This window comes from Sciurus vulgaris (genome assembly GCF_902686455.1).
Source record: "Sciurus vulgaris genome assembly, chromosome: 16".
NCBI classification, from domain to species: domain Eukaryota; kingdom Metazoa; phylum Chordata; class Mammalia; order Rodentia; family Sciuridae; genus Sciurus; species Sciurus vulgaris.
Window position 1 is genome coordinate 25,258,020 of NC_136477.1, and position 17,835 is coordinate 25,275,854.

A 17,835-nucleotide genomic window follows, 5' to 3' on the forward strand; every position below is an offset into this window, starting at 1 on the left:
CTTTATGTTTGTTCTTCCACTAACCTGGAACTCTCTTCCGTCTTTAGATCACAGTGCAGACGTCACCTGGTCACTGAGGCCTTCCCACTGGATGAAGGAGGCTTGCCCAGTTGTACATAAGTCACACAAGAAGTGGTCTGTGCCTGCCTCTTTCTCTCACCTCATTTCTGTCTGCCCTACCTGGTTCCTTTCACTTTTGAAGTACTTGCCTTCTTTCTGTCGCTTAAAAACTTGCAACACTGTAAGACTATTCACACCTTCAATTCTTGCTGTTCTCTGACTGGCTCCTCATCTCATTCTGCTTAAATATCACCTCCTCAGAGCAGCCCTTCTCTCCACACTATAGTCGCTTTCCATTCCCTTACAAACCCTTCCTTGTTAGCACATATAAGTCCATGGCTGTATATTATGCATCACTGGTATTTTGTCGATGCCCCCATTAGAATTTAAAGCTCCTTGAAGACACTGTCTTGGTTACCATTAGTGCAAAGCAGGAATGCCATAAATACCTGTTAAGTAAATGAATCAGCAGAGTTTAATAATTCAAATTATTCTTATTATTTCCCATCATATTCATAAAACCTATGGCATGGCACACTGAGGCTGCTCAGAATTTACCTGCTGAAAAAACACACCCCCAGGTTTATGCTAATCTACATGCACAATTTACGGGGCAAACATATTCCACTACAAGACACTTCCTGTTTCAGGCTTCATCTGTAGATAGTGATGTGAATTTCCAGTTCCCAGAGAATGTTACTGGCATGTGCTTCCAACACACAAATTAAATGGACCTTCTCAAAAACAGGTACTCTTCTTAACCAAAACTATCTCCCTGGTGCTCTCCCTAATCAAAACTACCTCTCCAAAAACCAAAATGGAAACTCTTATTTTGCCTTATACCACTTTCTCCAAAAACCACATTTTCATGTGCATAGACACATATATACACTTGCCATAGCTGCATTGCAATGGGGAAGCCAGGTGGGACCCAGAGTGCTGTAGTGACTTCTCTGAGAGCTGATGCAAGACACACTGTTAAGATCAGCTCATCTGGGACCACACTGTCCAGAGAACCTTTTGACTTTTCCCTGGCTTCCTGCATGGCTGATCTTTGAAACAGAACATGCCTCTGGATCTCAGTGAAGAACTAAGCCACTAATGAAACTGACCTTCTCTTGCAGCCCACATACCTCCCCACCCCCACCCCCCCTTATAACCATGCAGGTAATGGTTCGCTAAGAACCATGACTGTCCTCCACACCAGAGACTCCTGACCAACTTCACTAGTAACTAATAACTGCTCCATCACTGGGAAACAGTTCCTGAATTTCTTCACGCTAAGAATCAACTTCCTCATGTTGAAGAGAGAGGCCAAAATTAAGATTGGTTAAGCACAGCCTAGTTACATCCACATGCTTATCACCTGGCTTTTGTTTCTATAAACTGTAATGGCTTCCATGGGACCTGCAGAGAAGCGACCTAGCTGTTTCTCAACCCAGTCTGATCAAACTGCATGAAGTTCATTTTTCCTTTTCTCGTCGTTTTCCTCTCGTACGCGAGCGGCAGCCGCACCCTGGAATCCTAAAATCCAAGCAGGGCCCCCGGGCTAGGCTGCCAGGAATTACTGTATTGCTCTATCTACGGACTGCCAAGCACGAAGCTTCTCGAAACGCACCACTGCACTTCACTGTCCACAGCTGAGTCTAGAGGAGAATCTTGGCCTCAAAGGAGGTACTTGGGTTGGCGCAGAAAGTAGTTTGAACTGAACGCGCCTCCCCGCCTCCGACAGTGACCAAGAGAAGCCGCTTCCGCAAAGCGGGTAGACGGCGGCTGGACCAATAGCAGCTTTGCGACGAAATGCTGTGGGTGCAAGCTGGGCCGACGGTTCGAGGGGTCCAGTGCTAACGCTGGCCGCAGCCTCGGAGCTCCAGGAAGCGGCGCAACCCTGAAGCCCTGTTAAAGAAGGTGGCCACAGACGTCGCCCAGGTCTAGGGGCCAGTCCTCGTGTCCCCCGCAAGAGTATGCGCGCCGCCGCCGGCACTAGCCGGAAGTCCTGCGGGAACCCGTTCTCTCTAGGAAGCCTGGAGGCCTCCCCTCTCGGTGGTACACTGGCTCAGGACCCAACCTGACCCGCCTACGGAGCTGGGTTTTCCTACTACCGTCAACATTGGAGGCTTCAGGTTTTGATTTCGGGTGGTGCTGGGGATTAAATCCAGAGGCGCTTTACCACAGCGCTACATCCCCAGTCCTTTTTCTTTTGCCACAGGGTCTCGCTAAGTTGCTGAGGCTGGCCTTGAACTTGGGATCCTCACGCCTGTCTCCCGAGTTGCCACCACGCCAGCATTATTTAAGATTCTCTGTTTCTTAGCGGTGCAGCCCTACCTGGCCAGACCTCAGAGGTTGGTCACAGGTGGGGACTCAGCAGGGCCCTGGGGGTCACAGATGCTTCCGGGTTTTGCCTGCACTCCGGGCTACCCCGCGAGCAACTAGGGTGGTGTCCCAAAAATTCAATTCTGGCACTAACTACCCAGAGTTAGTGTCAGACCTCACAGGTCACGGGTTCAGTTCACAAAACTGTACCCAATACAGATGCCAAATGCAAATCACAGGCCATCTGTACTTCCAATTGACCAGTTTTAGCTCATAGTTTCCTAAAACCCACTCCTAAGGTTTGATAATTTGTTAGAATGACTCACAAAACTCACAGGAAGGCATTTTACTTGCTATTATTGGTTTATTAAGAGGATACAACCCAGGAATAGTCAAATATAAGAGAGACCCGGGGCAAGGCATGGGAGAAGGGGCACAGAACTGTCACTTCCTCTCCAGGTGCACCACCTTCCCAGCACCTCCACGTGTTCACCACCTGAAAACTCTCCCAACTCCCTTGTTTAGGGATTTTATGGGGGCTTCATTATGCAGGCACAATTGAATCGTTAGCCACTAATTATTAAGTCAATCTCCAGCCCCTCTCCCCCTTTCTATAGGGTTGGAAGGAGGCTGGAACTTCCAACCAGATATTCACACATTCATCTTTCTGGCAACCAGCCCCCATCCTTAAGCTATCTAGGGGCCCTCAACCACCAGTCATTCCATTAGCATACAAAAAGGACACTTATTACTCTGGAGATTCCAAGGGTCTTGGATGCCCTAGTGTTAGAAACTGGGGAACTAAGACCAAATACAAGACACATATCACGCTGGAAATTACAAGGGTTTCGGGAGCTTTGTGCTAGGAACTCAAACTCATATATATATATATATATATATATATATATATATATATATATATATATATGAAGTCAGTACATTACACACACAGATATCTAGTTATCTATATAGATATATCTCTTCTTGTATCACAATATCACTGGGGTAGGGGAGTTGGCATGTTTAGATACAACCATTTCACTTTCAGAGAACACAGAAACTCCTTGAAAGAACACCACTGTTGGAAATTAAATGATGCGTAAGTTCATTTTTAGATGCTGTCCCCACCATGAATGTACAGAGCCCCTTTGACATTAAAAACCCCACAGATTTTTGTCCTTCCATTCCTGGTAAAAGCTATTTGTTCATCTTAGTTTCCTCTTGCTAAAAATGGAAACTGAGAACCTACCCATTGGCCAGGGCAAGTACCAAGGAAACTGGAATTGTAATATATTTCTCTGGCTAGGACAAGCTAATCTAAGTCTGTGCGTGTGTGTGCGCGTGTGTGTGTCTGCACGTGCATGCACACGCATGTGTTTCCTACCTTTGGTCCCATTGTACCCATTTTTCTCATAAAAGATTTTTACATCCCTGAGCCCCCCCCAAAGATGAAGATCTGAGACAGAAAAAAGTCTCTATTTTCTTCAGGGCTAACTTTGAATAAACCTGTTTTCCTCTACCAACTTCTGTCTCCTGAGTTTTGGTTGAGCAGCAAGCACAGAACCTTCAATTATGGTAATAAGAATTACTCATGGTCCTTGTCAAAAACCACCTGAGCATATTAGGTGCCAGACAACCTGGCAACACTCGTCCCTGCACTATAAAGAATGGCACATCATTCCTCTATCCTCAGTAGTGTGAGTGCTATTGAGGCTGTGCAATAACATTTGTGTAACAATGGGAGGGGGCGAAACAATTCTAAGTTTCTGTTGAATGAAGGAACAAATAACTGCAAAATAAAAGTTGCTAGTCAGAAACCCATAAATCTCTAGGTCCTAAGGATTAGAGAAGATCCACTTATAGACAACTTACACTTTTCTGACTTTAGGGTGGTGGGAAAGTGATACACATTCAGTAGAAAACATATGTAAAATTTTGGTCTTTTCCTAGGCTAGCAGTATGCAGTTCCCTACTCTCTCTCAATGCTGGATGCTGGCAGCGAGCTGCAGCTCCCACCATATCACAAGGGCCAACAACTGATACACCACAGGGTACTGTATTCAGTAACTCACAGGAGATATCCAACTTTATTATTAAGTAGCCTTTGTGTCAGATGATTTTGCCCAACTGTAGGCTAATGGAAGTGTTCTGAGCACACTCAAGGTTGACTAGGCTGCGCCATGATGTTCAGCAGATTAGGTATGTCAGTGCATTCTGACTTAAACTGTATTTTCAACTGGAAGTGGGCTTATCAGGAGGTAACCTTACTGTAAGTCAAGGAATGTTTATTTTCCCTACAGTCCTTGCTTTCTTCTCATAATCTGCTATCCTCTGAACCATACTTAGAAATCTTCCCTACCTGGAGACTGACTAGCTGAGAAGTCTCCTGCTCCCACCTTCCTTGCTTGCTATAATCCTCCAAGATGCCCTATGGGCCTTGCTGTTTAATAATGCTTTGGAGATTAGGCCATTAGGTCAAATGAGTTCAATCCCTGGTACCAAAAAAAATTGTGTGTATATATGTCTAAAATATGTCTAAGAAACCGGTCACATTCCTACTTTTTGTCATATTCCTAAATTTTGACTGTGCTTTCCTTAGCAGTGATTCCAAGCTCTTTCATATTGCAGAAGTTCTGTTCATAGGTGGGAAAATGAATTTGGTTTTTGCTTTTGTCCTCTTAAATTCTAAGTATTGCACAAATCCTGTGAAGGAATGAAAATAAAGAAAAATCCCCAACATCTTACCAACCATTTAAACTTCTCCCTGATTTGATCACCAGCACTGAAAAAAAAAATAAAGTTTAAGTTAATAAATAGATAAATAAATGAATAAATAAATACATAAATAAAATTTTCCCTGAGCCAAGGGAACTTTTTGGGATGACAGTTATTTTCTATATCTTAGTTACACAACCATATTTATGTGTCAACTCACCAATTATATACAGTAATGGGTAGCTTTTACTGTATAAAAAAAAATATATATATATATATCTCTCAATAAACCTGACCAAAGCTAAAACCAAACCAATCTCTCTCTTTACCCTGCCTTGCAGATATAATTTTTGTGGTATCAACACAATAGTATACATATCACCTTCTTAATACTGTATTCCCGCTTATTTTTTAAAAGTACCTTTCCATGTGCTACAACTGTCCTGAAGCAGTGAGTCTAAGAAGGGTCAGGGCCTCCAGCCACTAGATGGAAAATATAGTCAAACCAGTGAGATCATAACATCTGAAAAAATCATCACACTTAAACACTTCTCAGTGTTTCCATAGTAGTTCATTATAAAAGTCATTTAAAGTACCACCAATCACAAACTGATTTAATAGGGGGATCTGGAGTAGGTGACTATATAGTAACTGATCAGGAATGGGCTCCCTCTAGAGGCCAGAACTGTAACCAGCCCTGGCTGGGTTTCTTTCCTTGCCTCTGGCTTTCCACTCCAGGTATCATTTAGAGATCACTACACTCAGGTACCTCCCCTAAACTGCATAAGTCCAAGTCACTTTTTGTGCCTACATATTTGAGTGGGCACTGAAATTAAACAAATATATGGTCATGAATAGAAAAGGAACTGACACAGAAAAATCAAATTCCCCTCCAATTGAGTTTAGAGACTTAATTTTACATTATTACTCTCACCACTTCAAGTTCTTTCCCTGATTATTTTCTTAGTCTATTGCATAGTTACACAGGACCCTTCCAATGGTCACTACAAAGGCAATTAAAAACTTCTAAGGCTCAGATTCTCCCCACGGTGATCTTTGCCACTGGCCCACCAAATGGCCCTCCCTCAATCCTGAAGGCAATTCACCGGATACTTCCTCTGATTACTTCCACCTGTGGGCTGTACAGTTCCCCTATATTTCTCAGTACAGTGGCCCAACTCACACATTCCCTGAAGCCCAAAATGTCCTGCAAACTCTTTCAACTTCCAGTAGTCCCAGGGGCAGACTGATGAAAGAAGCCAAAACTGGACAATATAAGTTTCAAGGACAAACACTGCCATTTCCTACCAGGGGCTAAAAGAGAGTAATCAAACACAGTCCTTAAGTGTTACTACTTAAAATAGAGTTGGGAAAACAAGATCACAAGAGTATAGATAAAGACATGGCCAGGGATCCAGTAGAAACCCCTATAATTCAAGGTGCAGCAGGACTGGAGAACATGAGCAGCTCACGGAGAGTGAGACAAGGGATTCAGGCTACGAGAGGATGACTTTTCAGGAGTAGCAAGATCCTGAAAGGAGGGCGCTACTTGGGCAGGTGAAGAGCTGGCCACTTCAGATGAGGGGAGCGGCGAAAGAGGTGCAGGGGATGGCCCCGGCTGGGATGGGGCAGAGCATGCTGGCTGGGGAGAGGGAGGGGCAAGGCCTGAAGGGCACTGGGGCTCCACCGTGGATGGCCCCGGATCTTCAGCAGTTTTCTTCCTGGTATGCAACTTCCGATGCTGAAGAAAACTTGCGCTCCACTTGAAGGCCTTCCCACACTCCTTACACTCATAAGGCTTCTCCCCAGTGTGGACTCGCTGATGCTGAACCAAGGTGACCTTCTGATTGAAGGCCTTTGAACACTCCTGGCACTTGTAAGGTCTCTCCCCAGTGTGGATTCTCTGATGCACTATGAAGCGGGAGCTGCAAGTGAAAGTCTTCCAGCATTCGTTGCATTTGTACAGCTTCTCTCCAGTGTGGAACCTCTGGTGCTGCAGGTACACTGACCTGCGGCGGAAGGCCTTGCCACACTCTGTGCATTCATAAGGCTTCTCCCCGGTGTGGATTCTCTGGTGCTGGATCAGGACTGAATTAGAACTGAAACCTTTCCCACACTCCTTACATTCATAGGGCTTCTCCCCTGTGTGGACTCGCTCATGGATGATGCAGTCATAGCTACCCCGGAAGGCTTTCCCACATTCCTTACACTTAAAAGGCTTCTCCCCAGTGTGGATTCGCTGATGCCGGATCAGTTTCGAGTTGTAGCTGAAGGTCTTCCCACAGTCCCCACATTCATAGGGCTTCTCTCCACCATGGAGTTTCTGATGCTGAAGAAGGTGGGAATTTTGACTGAAGGCATGCCCACATTCCTCACAGGCATATGGTTTCTCCCCGGTGTGAATTTTCATATGCCGTGATAGTTTTGAGTTGTATCTGAAGGCTTTCCCGCATTCTTTGCATTTGTAGGACTTCTCGTCAGTGTGAGTTTTCTGGTGCTGGTGAGGGTCTGAGTCTGGGTTGAAGTATTTGCTGCACTTATCACACTTATACAACACCTCTTTCCTAGGAGGGCCCTGCTTTGTACTGATACTCTTGCTTCCTTTCAATTTCCTGGCTGTCTCCTTCCTTTTGACAGTGGAAGACTTATGAACCTGAACTGTCAAATCTATGGGATCTCCTTTCTCTGAGTTTGTTTTCTTCCCTGTGTCACTTGGCTGTGGCTTCTCTAACCTGTCTTGGGGAACGTCCATTGGTAGTCCCTCTACTATGGGTTCGTGGGACTCTGATTCTGTCGACATGTTCAGCTTTGGAGTTGGATCCTCATCCTCAGGTTTGGTCTTACCACCTACCATAATAAAAAGAAAACATAAGAATCCCTTATTATTTATGTTAGAAGAAGAAAGGAATTTAGCAGTATTAGCTTGCCCTGGGGACACATATTCTTGGAGAGAGAGACAGACATCCAATTGTGCCCCAAAGGGAAAGGAAAAGTCCTGGAGGTAGGGAAGATAGTAATGCCCTAAGGACAACAATAATGGGAAGGAAGGCAAAAGCTATGGATGGAGACAAATAGATAAAGAAACACTGGAATGGGATGTAGAAGTCACAGGAAGGGGAAGCAGTAAAGAACACCAAGGTGTGGAAAGAGACCTTCAAACTGGAGAAGAGAACTAAGTAACAAGTTCCAGCATCACACAGTATCCAGAGGGCTCAGAGATGCTGTCTACAACAGCAGATCCCAAGGCCAGTCAAGGCATGAAATCTGTGCAAGAACTTTAAACTATTCTGTCTTTGTGTGTGTGTGTGGTTCTGGGGATAAAATCCAGGGCCTAGCACATGCTAAGAATACATTCTACCACTGAACTACATCTCCAACCCTCTACCTTCTTTTGTTTTTCTTTTTTTGGTACTAGGGATTGAACTCAGGGGCATTTAACCACTGAACCACATCCCCAGCCCTTTTTGTTTTTTATTTTGAGACAGGGTCTCACTAAGTTGCTTAGGACCTTACTTAAGTTGCTGAGCTTAGCCTCGAACTTGTGGTCCTCCTGCCTTTGCCTCTTGAGTCACTGGGATTACAGGCATGTAATGTAATGTAATTGGCCACCATGTCCAATCTTTTATCATTTTTAAAGAGATAGCCTCTATCACAAGCCTGAATGGAGAGGAAATGAAATAATGTGTACTACTGCTGGTTATGAAGAATTCATTAGGGCTGGGGAGATAGCTCAATCGGTAGAATGCCTGCCTTGCAAGCACAAGGCTTTGGGTTCAATCCCCAGCACTGCAAAAAAAAAAAAAAGAATTCATTAGATAATCACTATTCAAAACTCATATGTCCTCTGGAAGACAAGACCTTGAAAGGAAATAACAGGCCTGGCCAAGAACTCAGCACAGACTGCAGACAGTAACTTGGCTGGAGATAGAAGTTCATCCCTCACTGCAGGCTCTACCATGTAAAAGCCATTTTTGCCTTTACAAGCACCAAAATCTAACACAGCTTAGTGTTTCTAGACCCCTTGTCACCAATTCATATCTCAGACCCTAGACCAGTATAGACATGCCCACATACACACACTACACACACACTTGAAACAGGGTCAAAAGTTTCATCAAACCACATCCTTAATAAGAGTGATGCATATGGATTCCACCCCCAGCACCATCACCGTTTAAAAAAAAAAAAAGGACTGATGCATTCACAATGGATTTTATACTATTTTGGTCTATTTTATTTACATCTCTTTTGGGGGAATGGGGGTACTAGGGATTGAACCCAGCAGCACTTAACCATTGAGTCACATCCAAGTCCCCTTTTCTCTTTTGAGACAGGGTCTCACTAAGTTGCTTAAGGCCTTACTAAAACACTGAGGCTGCCCTCACTTGCACTATTTTGCCTCAGTCTCCTGAGTCAGCCTATTCTTTTTTTGTTTTGGTATAAGGGATTGAACCCAGGAGTGCTTAACCACTGAACCACATCTCCAGCCCTTTTTCAATTTTTTATTTTGAGACAGGGTCTTGTTAACTTGCTTAGGGCCTTGTTAAGTTGCTGAGGCTGGCCTTGAACTTGTGATCCTCCTGCCTCAGCCTCTCTAGTTGCTGGGATTACAGGTGTGCACTACCATGCCTGGCCTACTCATTTTTAAATGATTACAAGTCACTAATGAGTTGTAATATGAGTTTAAAGATTACATGGAGTTCTAGATTCTTAAGAACAGTGGTCTGTGTGTTCCCTGAACCTGCAGCACCTGGGAACTTGTGAGAAATGCAAATTCTCAGGTCCCTCCCTAGTCTACTGAATTAAAATCTCTGGCGGTGATACCTAGCAATCTGTGTTTTACCAAGCCCTCCAAGTAATCCTAATGCACACCACCATTTGAAACATACTGATATGGTCACTAAAAAAAGGCTCATTGAAACTTTTAAGAGTTTAATGCTGTACTGTCCAATAGGGTGGTCACTAGTCACCTTAAATGGCTATTTAAATTTAATTAAAATTGAATAAAATTGAAAATTGTTCCTTAGTTACACCAGTCATATTTTAAGTATTCATGGGGCTAACAGCTCCTGTATGGGACAGTACAGATATATAACATTTTCATCAGTGTAGAAAGTTCTACGGGACAATGCTGGTGTACGCTTTTGGTAGCTCTGGCGAAGAGAAACACTGATAACATAGGAAGGCTGCCAGGAAATCCTCCACCAAGATGACCTCAAGTTGACTAGGTGTCAAGACAGAGGTGGGGAATGGAAAGGAGCGCTCAATGTACAGAGGCTCAGAAAGGCAAAAAGGATTGAGAGTATAAGTACAGGGTAACTGAATTAGACAGGCTATCTGCCAAATCTCTGGATGGGTCTTTACATTTATTTAATTCAATAAATTTCAAATAAGGAAACCCTTCATTCTCATTCTCTCTCTCTCTTGCTATATGTATGTATGAATGTGTGTATATATGTTTGTGTGTGTGTGTGTGTGTTCGCACACAAGATTTCTTTCAAAGGCAAACATAATTAAATGATAAGAAATTCAGAAAGATTCCATTCTCATGTACAGTTTCATATAAACACACACACAAACTGTTCTTGTAAAAACTCAATTCTAGGGCTGGGGGTGTACCTCAGAGGTAGGGCACATGCCTAGCATATACAAGGCCCTGAGTTCAATCCCCAATACAGGAAAAAATACATAAAAATGAAGTTCTTAACTATATTGTTTATATTCCAAAACTGATGAACAGAAGCCTATTTCATTAATAGAGTTTGAAATTTGGGGAATGAGACTGAACAAATTATGGCAAAATGGATTCCACTATTATGTATAATTATGATGCACTAATAAAAAAATTAAAAGTAAATCAGGCATGGTGGCACACATCTGTGATTCCAGTGACTCAGGAGGCTGAGGCTAGAGGATTTCAAGTTCGGGGCCAACCTCAGCAACTTAGCAAGACACTGTCTCAAAAGCAAAATGTAGCTAGGTACAGTGGCACACACGTGTAATGCCAGTGACTTGGGGGGCTAAGATGGGAAGATCACAAGTTGGAAGCAGCCTCAGCAACTTAGTAAGGTCCTCAGCAACTGAGACTCTGTCTCAAAATAAAAAATAGGGCTGGGGAGGTAGCCCAGAGGTAAAGTGTCTCAGGATTCGATTCCCAGTAATGGAAAACAAAATTAAAATTAAATAAATACTATTTTTAAAATGTTTGCAATCCTTTCACTTTATGAAAAAAAATCATAGACAATGGAATGTCTGGACTGCTATCTTCCAGTCTGGGGCTAAAGCATGACTGTTTTCATCTCACAACAGCCATGTATTAGAAGAAAAGCCTTTTTCATGTTATGTTAAATTATTAAAAGAGAAGCAGTTGGGGGCAGTGGCACATGCCTGTAATCCCAGCTATTCAGGAGGATAAGGATCCCAAGTTTGAGGTCAGCCTGGGCAAAGTAGTAGACCCTGTGTCAAAGTAAAAAATTTAAAAAGACTAGGGATACAGCTCAGTGGTACAGTGCCCGTGGGTTAACCCTGACTACTGCAAAGTAAAACAAAACAAAGAGTGTGAGAGAGAGAGAGAGAGAGAGAGAGAGAGAGAGAGAGAGAGAGAGAGACAGACAGACAGACAGACAGACAGACAGACAGACAGACAGACAGACAGACAAGAGGCAAAGCTGGAAAGGAAGAAGGTTGGTTCTCCTGCTTACCTGTGCACATGCCTCCAAGGGCCTCTCCCCCAACAGGTATCCACGGATCTGGGACCCATGGGGCTTCCCCTCGCTCCAGCTGGAATATCAGATCTGGTTTAGGGAATGGTAATGCTGCTAAAGGAGAAAGAAAAGGAACAGGAAGCTGAGAGAGTCACCACCAGCCTCCCTCGGTCTACCCTCTGCTTTGCCAGGTGAACAAGGAGGCAGATGCCCCAGGAGACCAAGTGAGGTTCATGAGGAGAGAATCTGGGGATCTGGGGAAGGGCTCAAAGCTTACTCTAGCCTCCGAGAGAACAGGAAGTACCCACAGTCACTGGAGGTGTATACCTGGGGTCCTAGGAGACTCACACACAGTAGATGGGCCGGGGTCTCCTCCAGGGAACGGGAAGACTGGAGGAATGAAGGTGGGGCACCAGGAACCTTCTCAGTTCTCTCTGCGCCCACAGCAAACCCCTCACAGTACAGTCCCCACCAGGAACCAGCCAACAGGGAAGTCCTGTTAAAAACCAAAGTGAATCCAGATCTTTCGCCATTCAACTACTGCTGAAACTGGGAATTAGGGAGCTCAGCTCCTGGGACATTAATCCTGGTGATATTGAAGATCCCAGATCTGCTAAGGGAGAAATCTAGGAGCCCCAAAGGCAGAAACTAAGCTTCAGAGGAAGAACTTACCCAAAGAAGTTACGTTCGCATAGTTCTCCAGCATCACCTCCTGGTACAGAGTCCTCTGCGCAGGCTCCAGGCTGGCCCACTGATTCTGGGTGAAGTACACGGCCACATCCTCAAAGGTCACTGGCTCCTAAAACAACAGGTTCCTGCTCAAGTCCTGTGTAAGCACAGAAGGAGGGGCCTGCATTCCAGGAAAGGGATGAATCTACTGCAACCCATGGTTCTGAGTCCCATGGAAGGTTTACACTGAGGGGAGACACAGCACGCTAGTCAGGGCGGCCCTCGGCCAGTGGTCCCACTTTTCATGTGCACATCTCGGTGGGCCCAATATTGTCATCCAAAGCACACAGCCCAGCACCTGCTGTCCTTTGCCTGGCGATCATGTCAACCCATGTCTGCTTCCACAACCCAGATGTATCTTTCTGGCATTTTTTCTAAATTGACCACAGCAGATATCTGTCTTTCACCCTGTGTCCATCCATCCTAAAGCACCCCACAAAGGACCTACATTCAGCTTCTCTTGTCATCTTCCTCCACATCTTCTACTAAGGACAGAGGAGTGAGTCCATGGGGACAAAGTTCCTTTCATTCAACTATTTCTCCTTTTTTCTACCACTTTGCCTGATCAAAAACCGGTTCTCCCTTGAAGACAACGTGCAGTATCTCCTCCTCTCCTAACACACCTGACCCAGGGACAGGATGGCGGTCTCCCAGTCCTTGTTCACAGATCGGACCCTAATCACCTACGCTCTGTCCAACCTGCTGTCCTCTTCACCAGGTCTGTCTCCTTTTGCCTCCTGCAAAACCATCTCCAACTTCTCAAGGAAGAAGGAAACCATCACAGGGTTAGGGTTCACAGTCAGTTACTTTTACCTCGATTTGTTCAATTTACAACAATAGATGAAGTGAGAATTATTATTCACAAGGGAATCGGCAATATTAAGCACTTTGAGGTGGTAGCCCTCCTCATCTTAGTACTTATTACGAAGTTATGTAAGAAAATGAAAATATTAAAATAAACTGACCACTTATATATAAATTAACCCACTATACCATTTCAGTTCATCATGTCAACAACTCTCTCTTCACTAGGTATGGCAGTGCATGCCTGTAATCCCAATGACTCAAGAGGCTGAGGCAGGAGGATCACAAGTTTGAGGCCAGCCTCAGCAAGTTAGTGAGGCCCTAGGTAACTTCATGAGACCCTGTTTCAAAATAAAAAACAAAAAGGGGTGGGGATGTGACTCAGTGGTAAAAGCACCCCTAGGTTTAATCCCTAGAACCAAAAACAAAACAAAACAAAAAAAATTTTATTTGTGTGTATAATGGTCTCTTCCAAGTGAAAGAAATAAAACTAGACAAGTAAGAGATTTGCAGTCATTATTGTGAAAATTGGTCCCTACAAAAAACATCAATGATGCTGAATCTCAGAGGTAAATTTAACAAATACTAGTACACTGGCATGATCTTAAATGTCTCCCCATAAACTGTTGCAAGGGAAAAATCATAACTGTATGTGAAGAAATCACCTATAGCTCCTTGAATAGGAAGTATAAATATAACTAGTATGAGTAAGAAACTGAATTTTTTATTTTAATTGATTTTAATTTTAAATAGGCACATGAAGCTAGGGGCTACTCAGGGCAGAACAGACACTTCACTGACCCCAAATGTTAGTAAGCTGTCTAACCTTCTTCAGCCACTGTACCTGGAAACAGCCAGTTACAGTGGTACTCACTTGTCATCCCAGCAGTTTGGGAGACTGAGGCAGGAGGATTGCCAAGTTCAAAACCAGCCTCAGCAACTTAGTGAGGTCCTAAGCAACTTAGTGAGATCCTGTCTCAAAATAAGAAATAAAAAGGTCTGGGGATGTAGCTCAGTGGTAAAGTCCCTGGGTTAAGTCTCCAGTACCAAAAAAAAAAAAAAAAAAAAAGAAAGAAAAAAAAGTTGGAAACACAGACCTCACCTTCTTTCTGTCCATTATGCTCTACTCCTCCATACCTCTGCAATTATCCATGTACTCTTTGGTTTCTTGTTTTCTGAAACATTAAGCTTCTCAGTATCCTGTTGCATCTGTGATCAAGCTGCTTCTGTCCTCTGCCAGCACTTACTCTCTCCATTATTTAGTGGGGCCGTGAGTCCCATGTATGGGAAACATGTTACAGAGGACACACAACATGGTGGCAATCGGCACAGAATGGAGAGCCCTGTCTCAACACAGGGACAATTTTGCCCTGTTCCCTCAGGAGAAAGGTAGCAATGTCCAGAGACATTTTTCGTCATCACAACTGCAGCGTGATGGTGGTGGTGGTGCTACTGGCACCTAGTGGACGGTGGCCAAGGATGCTGCTGAATTATGCACAGGGAATTCCCCCACAACAAAGAATTATCTGTAGATAAAATGTAAACCGCACCAGGTTGAAATAGCCCTGCTAGACACCTGAGGTTCTAGAACTAAACCTCTGAGCCTCAGCTCCATCATTTTAAAACTAGAATAGCAACAGTACCTACTTTATAGGGTTTTTGTAGGATAGAATGAATTAATCTGTATTAAATACTAAGAAGTCACCTGGAACATAATGTCATATAAATCTCAGTACTTATTACAACCACAGATGAAACTGGGGAAAGCTTCTACATGAATCCAGAATCTTTTAGAAAGATATTCCTCACAGACACTATAGCAAAGACTGACAGGTATGTTAATGTGTGTGGATTCCCATTCATCTTTAGTAATAGAACCCTAATTTTACCTGAGGTTGCACACAACCCAGGCAACTAAGTGAGATCAATGAAACCCAAATGTTAATACTATCTGGAACTTCTTGGAAGGTCCTAGAAGGATGAAACTCAACTGAAAGGTTCACCTTTTTTGTTGTCTCCACATCTAGCTAGAATACCCATGTGCTTCCTGGAGATCAAGCAGCCACTCTGAACCATAAGGTGGCCTACAGCATGAGAACCAGTGCTAGGTTGGTAGTGCAGAATGGAAGAGCCTGTGTGCGTAATTGTGTAGTGTTGCCCTGGACTGACTCTCCCAAACTTGTTCTTCATGGAAGAGAAAGAAGCCTTCATCTTGTTTAAGCCCTTGTTGCTCTGAATTTTCTTAGTGGAACCTAATCCTGAGTGACTAGGCAAGCAAGGCACCGAGAAAGAACAGAATACCCCTACAAATGTTTTCCTGTTTTCCTGACTTGCAGGAACTAATTTTGGTTGAAGTGCTCAAACAGATGTGGATGGACGAATGTTCACAAAAAGAAGCCACTAATGTTTGCTTCTAAGTCTCCAGGGATGGAGTTTTCTTATTACATGATCCATCCATTATATGATACATGTAGCTTTCTCAGTATATGACACAGGACAAAGAAGAAAAACTCAGTAAACTCATCCTCTGCCATCAAGATGGGGGGGAGGGACTGCTCCCTATGCTACCTGAATCTGTGCCAACAGGGGCTACAGGCTCTCACCGCGGTTAAGCTGTCATCTGTGCACTGAGCTGCTTCAGCTACAAACGCAGCACAGTACCCACATGGATCCATTTGGTGTCATTGTATGCTAAGCAGGCAGCATGCAGGGTAAACTCTCTTGAGGAGTACATGTCCCCTGGGTATTGTGATAAAGACTAGCACTCCTCACATTTTAACCAGCCCCTTCCTTCCCCAGATGTTGTAAAAAATGGTTTCTAATTCAGGAGATCTAGATTGGGGTCTGGAATTTAGCTTTTCCCAACAAGCTCCCTGTTGATGTCAAAACTCTTGTCTATGGATCATCACACTTTGAGCTTTCATGCATGTAGATTTTCACTTTCTAGGAGAATTTCTTGGCTGGGCTTCCTTCTTTCCCTGCCAACAAAGTCTCTCATCAACTCACTACCATATTCCTTTGCCGCACTCCTTTGATGGGTGCAAAGCTAAGCACAGGACTGACGGAGTGGGGCTGCTGACCTTTCCTACCTCCTCTGAATATGAAATGCTGAAAGTTCAGCTCACCTGGGACCACACTGTCTGGAGCATGGCCGATGACCCCTGGCTTCATGCACTGCCTTCTAGTCTCGGAAAAGCAAGAATCTGCAGAGCTAAGAAGAGAGAGAAAAAACAAAACAAAACCACACACACACAATGAGAATGAACTATCTTATTTCCCACACTTGTTCTGTCTTCTTCCACTGTTAACAGATATCCTTAGGACACTGTTCTCCACTATCACTGATTCCTGGGGTGTTGCAAATGCCCCCTTGATTCACTCTCCTATAAATGTGTTTGGAGATGCTGGAAATTCCTAGAATGAATGTCTGCGCAGCAAGGGTTAAGAACTGCAGTAGGTAACAACGAATCCCGCCATTATGTATAATTGTAATGCGTCAAAAAAAAAAAAAAAAAAAAAAAAAAAACGGGGAAAAAAACCTGCAGTGGTTTCGTGGCTTTTAAGAAAACCCGTGGGCACACCACGAATGCATTGCTAAGTATTCTGTAAGGAACACCTGTAGGAATCATGGCAAAGACTCAAAACAAGCCTCTGGAGAGAAGGGAATCCTTGAACCAACCAGTTTGCAGGGCAAAATTCAAGCGGTAATCTGGCCGCGGATGAAATGGGTACGGTGCTCAACGTCCCATTGGGGATGCTGATCAGAGACCCAACCGCGATCAGAACGCACCACCCGGGAGGCGGGGGACCTCCAGATGTCTGTCGCGGGCGCCCACCCAGCCTACCTCGAGCCAGCGGACAGCGGGGCAGCTCTCGGGGCGGGAAGGTCGGTCGCGCCTCGACCACAGGGGCTGGGCCAGGGCTCGGGCGGCCTCATGGGCCTTCGCGGAGCGTCTGCGAGACCCAAACACGCAACCTCCAAGACAGGCGCCAGGTTGCGCAACCAGGGCCGCTCACCGCAAGCTCCCGCAGAGCGCCGAATCCGCCAAGACGGAAGCGCGACCCGCGCCGGCCCAGCGCCGCTCTAGGAAGACGGAGGCCGTCCTCTCTCCATGGTTCCCCCAAGCGAGGCTCCCGGCCCTGGGCTCACGACTGCTTTCCATCAATCATGTGTCCGACTTTCCATCAATCACGTCTTAGCACCCCAAACAGATGATAAATCCCTCCATTTATAAAATAAATTCCTCTGGCTCTAGAGCTTGCTAGCAGTAACTTACCTGCTAATGAATCGATAGCCCCTATTTCCCATTTCATGGCTGATTGACCTGTGTGGCCTAATATCACGGACTCTGGGGTCTGATTGTGGTAAACCCTTAACTCCCCTGTTTATGAACAGAATGGACTTTCTCAAGTTGACTTGAGAAATGGTAATGGTTTCAAATTTATAAATTCAGCATATTAAGTGAGTTCATTCATTCAACATGCTTAGATTCTGTAATAACTAAATCAA

At 44.5% G+C, this 17,835-nt stretch overlaps 1 protein-coding gene across 7 annotated transcripts; it reads right to left on the minus strand.

Annotated features, from left to right (window-relative positions):
• Window positions 1-2,388: 2,388 nt before the first annotated feature.
• On the minus strand, window positions 2,389-17,806 carry ZNF619 (zinc finger protein 619). Of its 7 annotated transcripts, XR_013759829.1 has the most exons (6): window positions 17,171-17,804; window positions 16,451-16,536; window positions 12,465-12,591; window positions 11,790-11,906; window positions 5,510-7,935; window positions 5,069-5,155 (listed from the first exon to the last, which is right to left on the minus strand). XR_013759829.1 is itself a non-coding variant. In XM_079114761.1 (5 exons), the coding sequence occupies exons 2-5, from the start codon at window positions 16,472-16,474 to the stop codon at window positions 6,557-6,559; spliced, it is 1,647 nt and encodes a 548-aa protein (XP_078970887.1). In that variant the 5' UTR covers window positions 16,475-16,536; window positions 17,171-17,804; the 3' UTR covers window positions 2,390-6,556. The 7 variants fall into 7 exon arrangements, 6 of the variants coding, with proteins under 6 accessions (XP_078970888.1, XP_078970887.1, XP_078970892.1 ...); XM_079114761.1 differs by having other exon boundaries at window positions 2,390-7,935; XM_079114766.1 differs by lacking the exons at window positions 16,451-16,536; window positions 17,171-17,804 and adding an exon at window positions 12,141-12,288 and having other exon boundaries at window positions 2,390-7,935; window positions 11,790-11,903; window positions 12,465-12,593.
• Window positions 17,807-17,835: the final 29 nt, after the last annotated feature.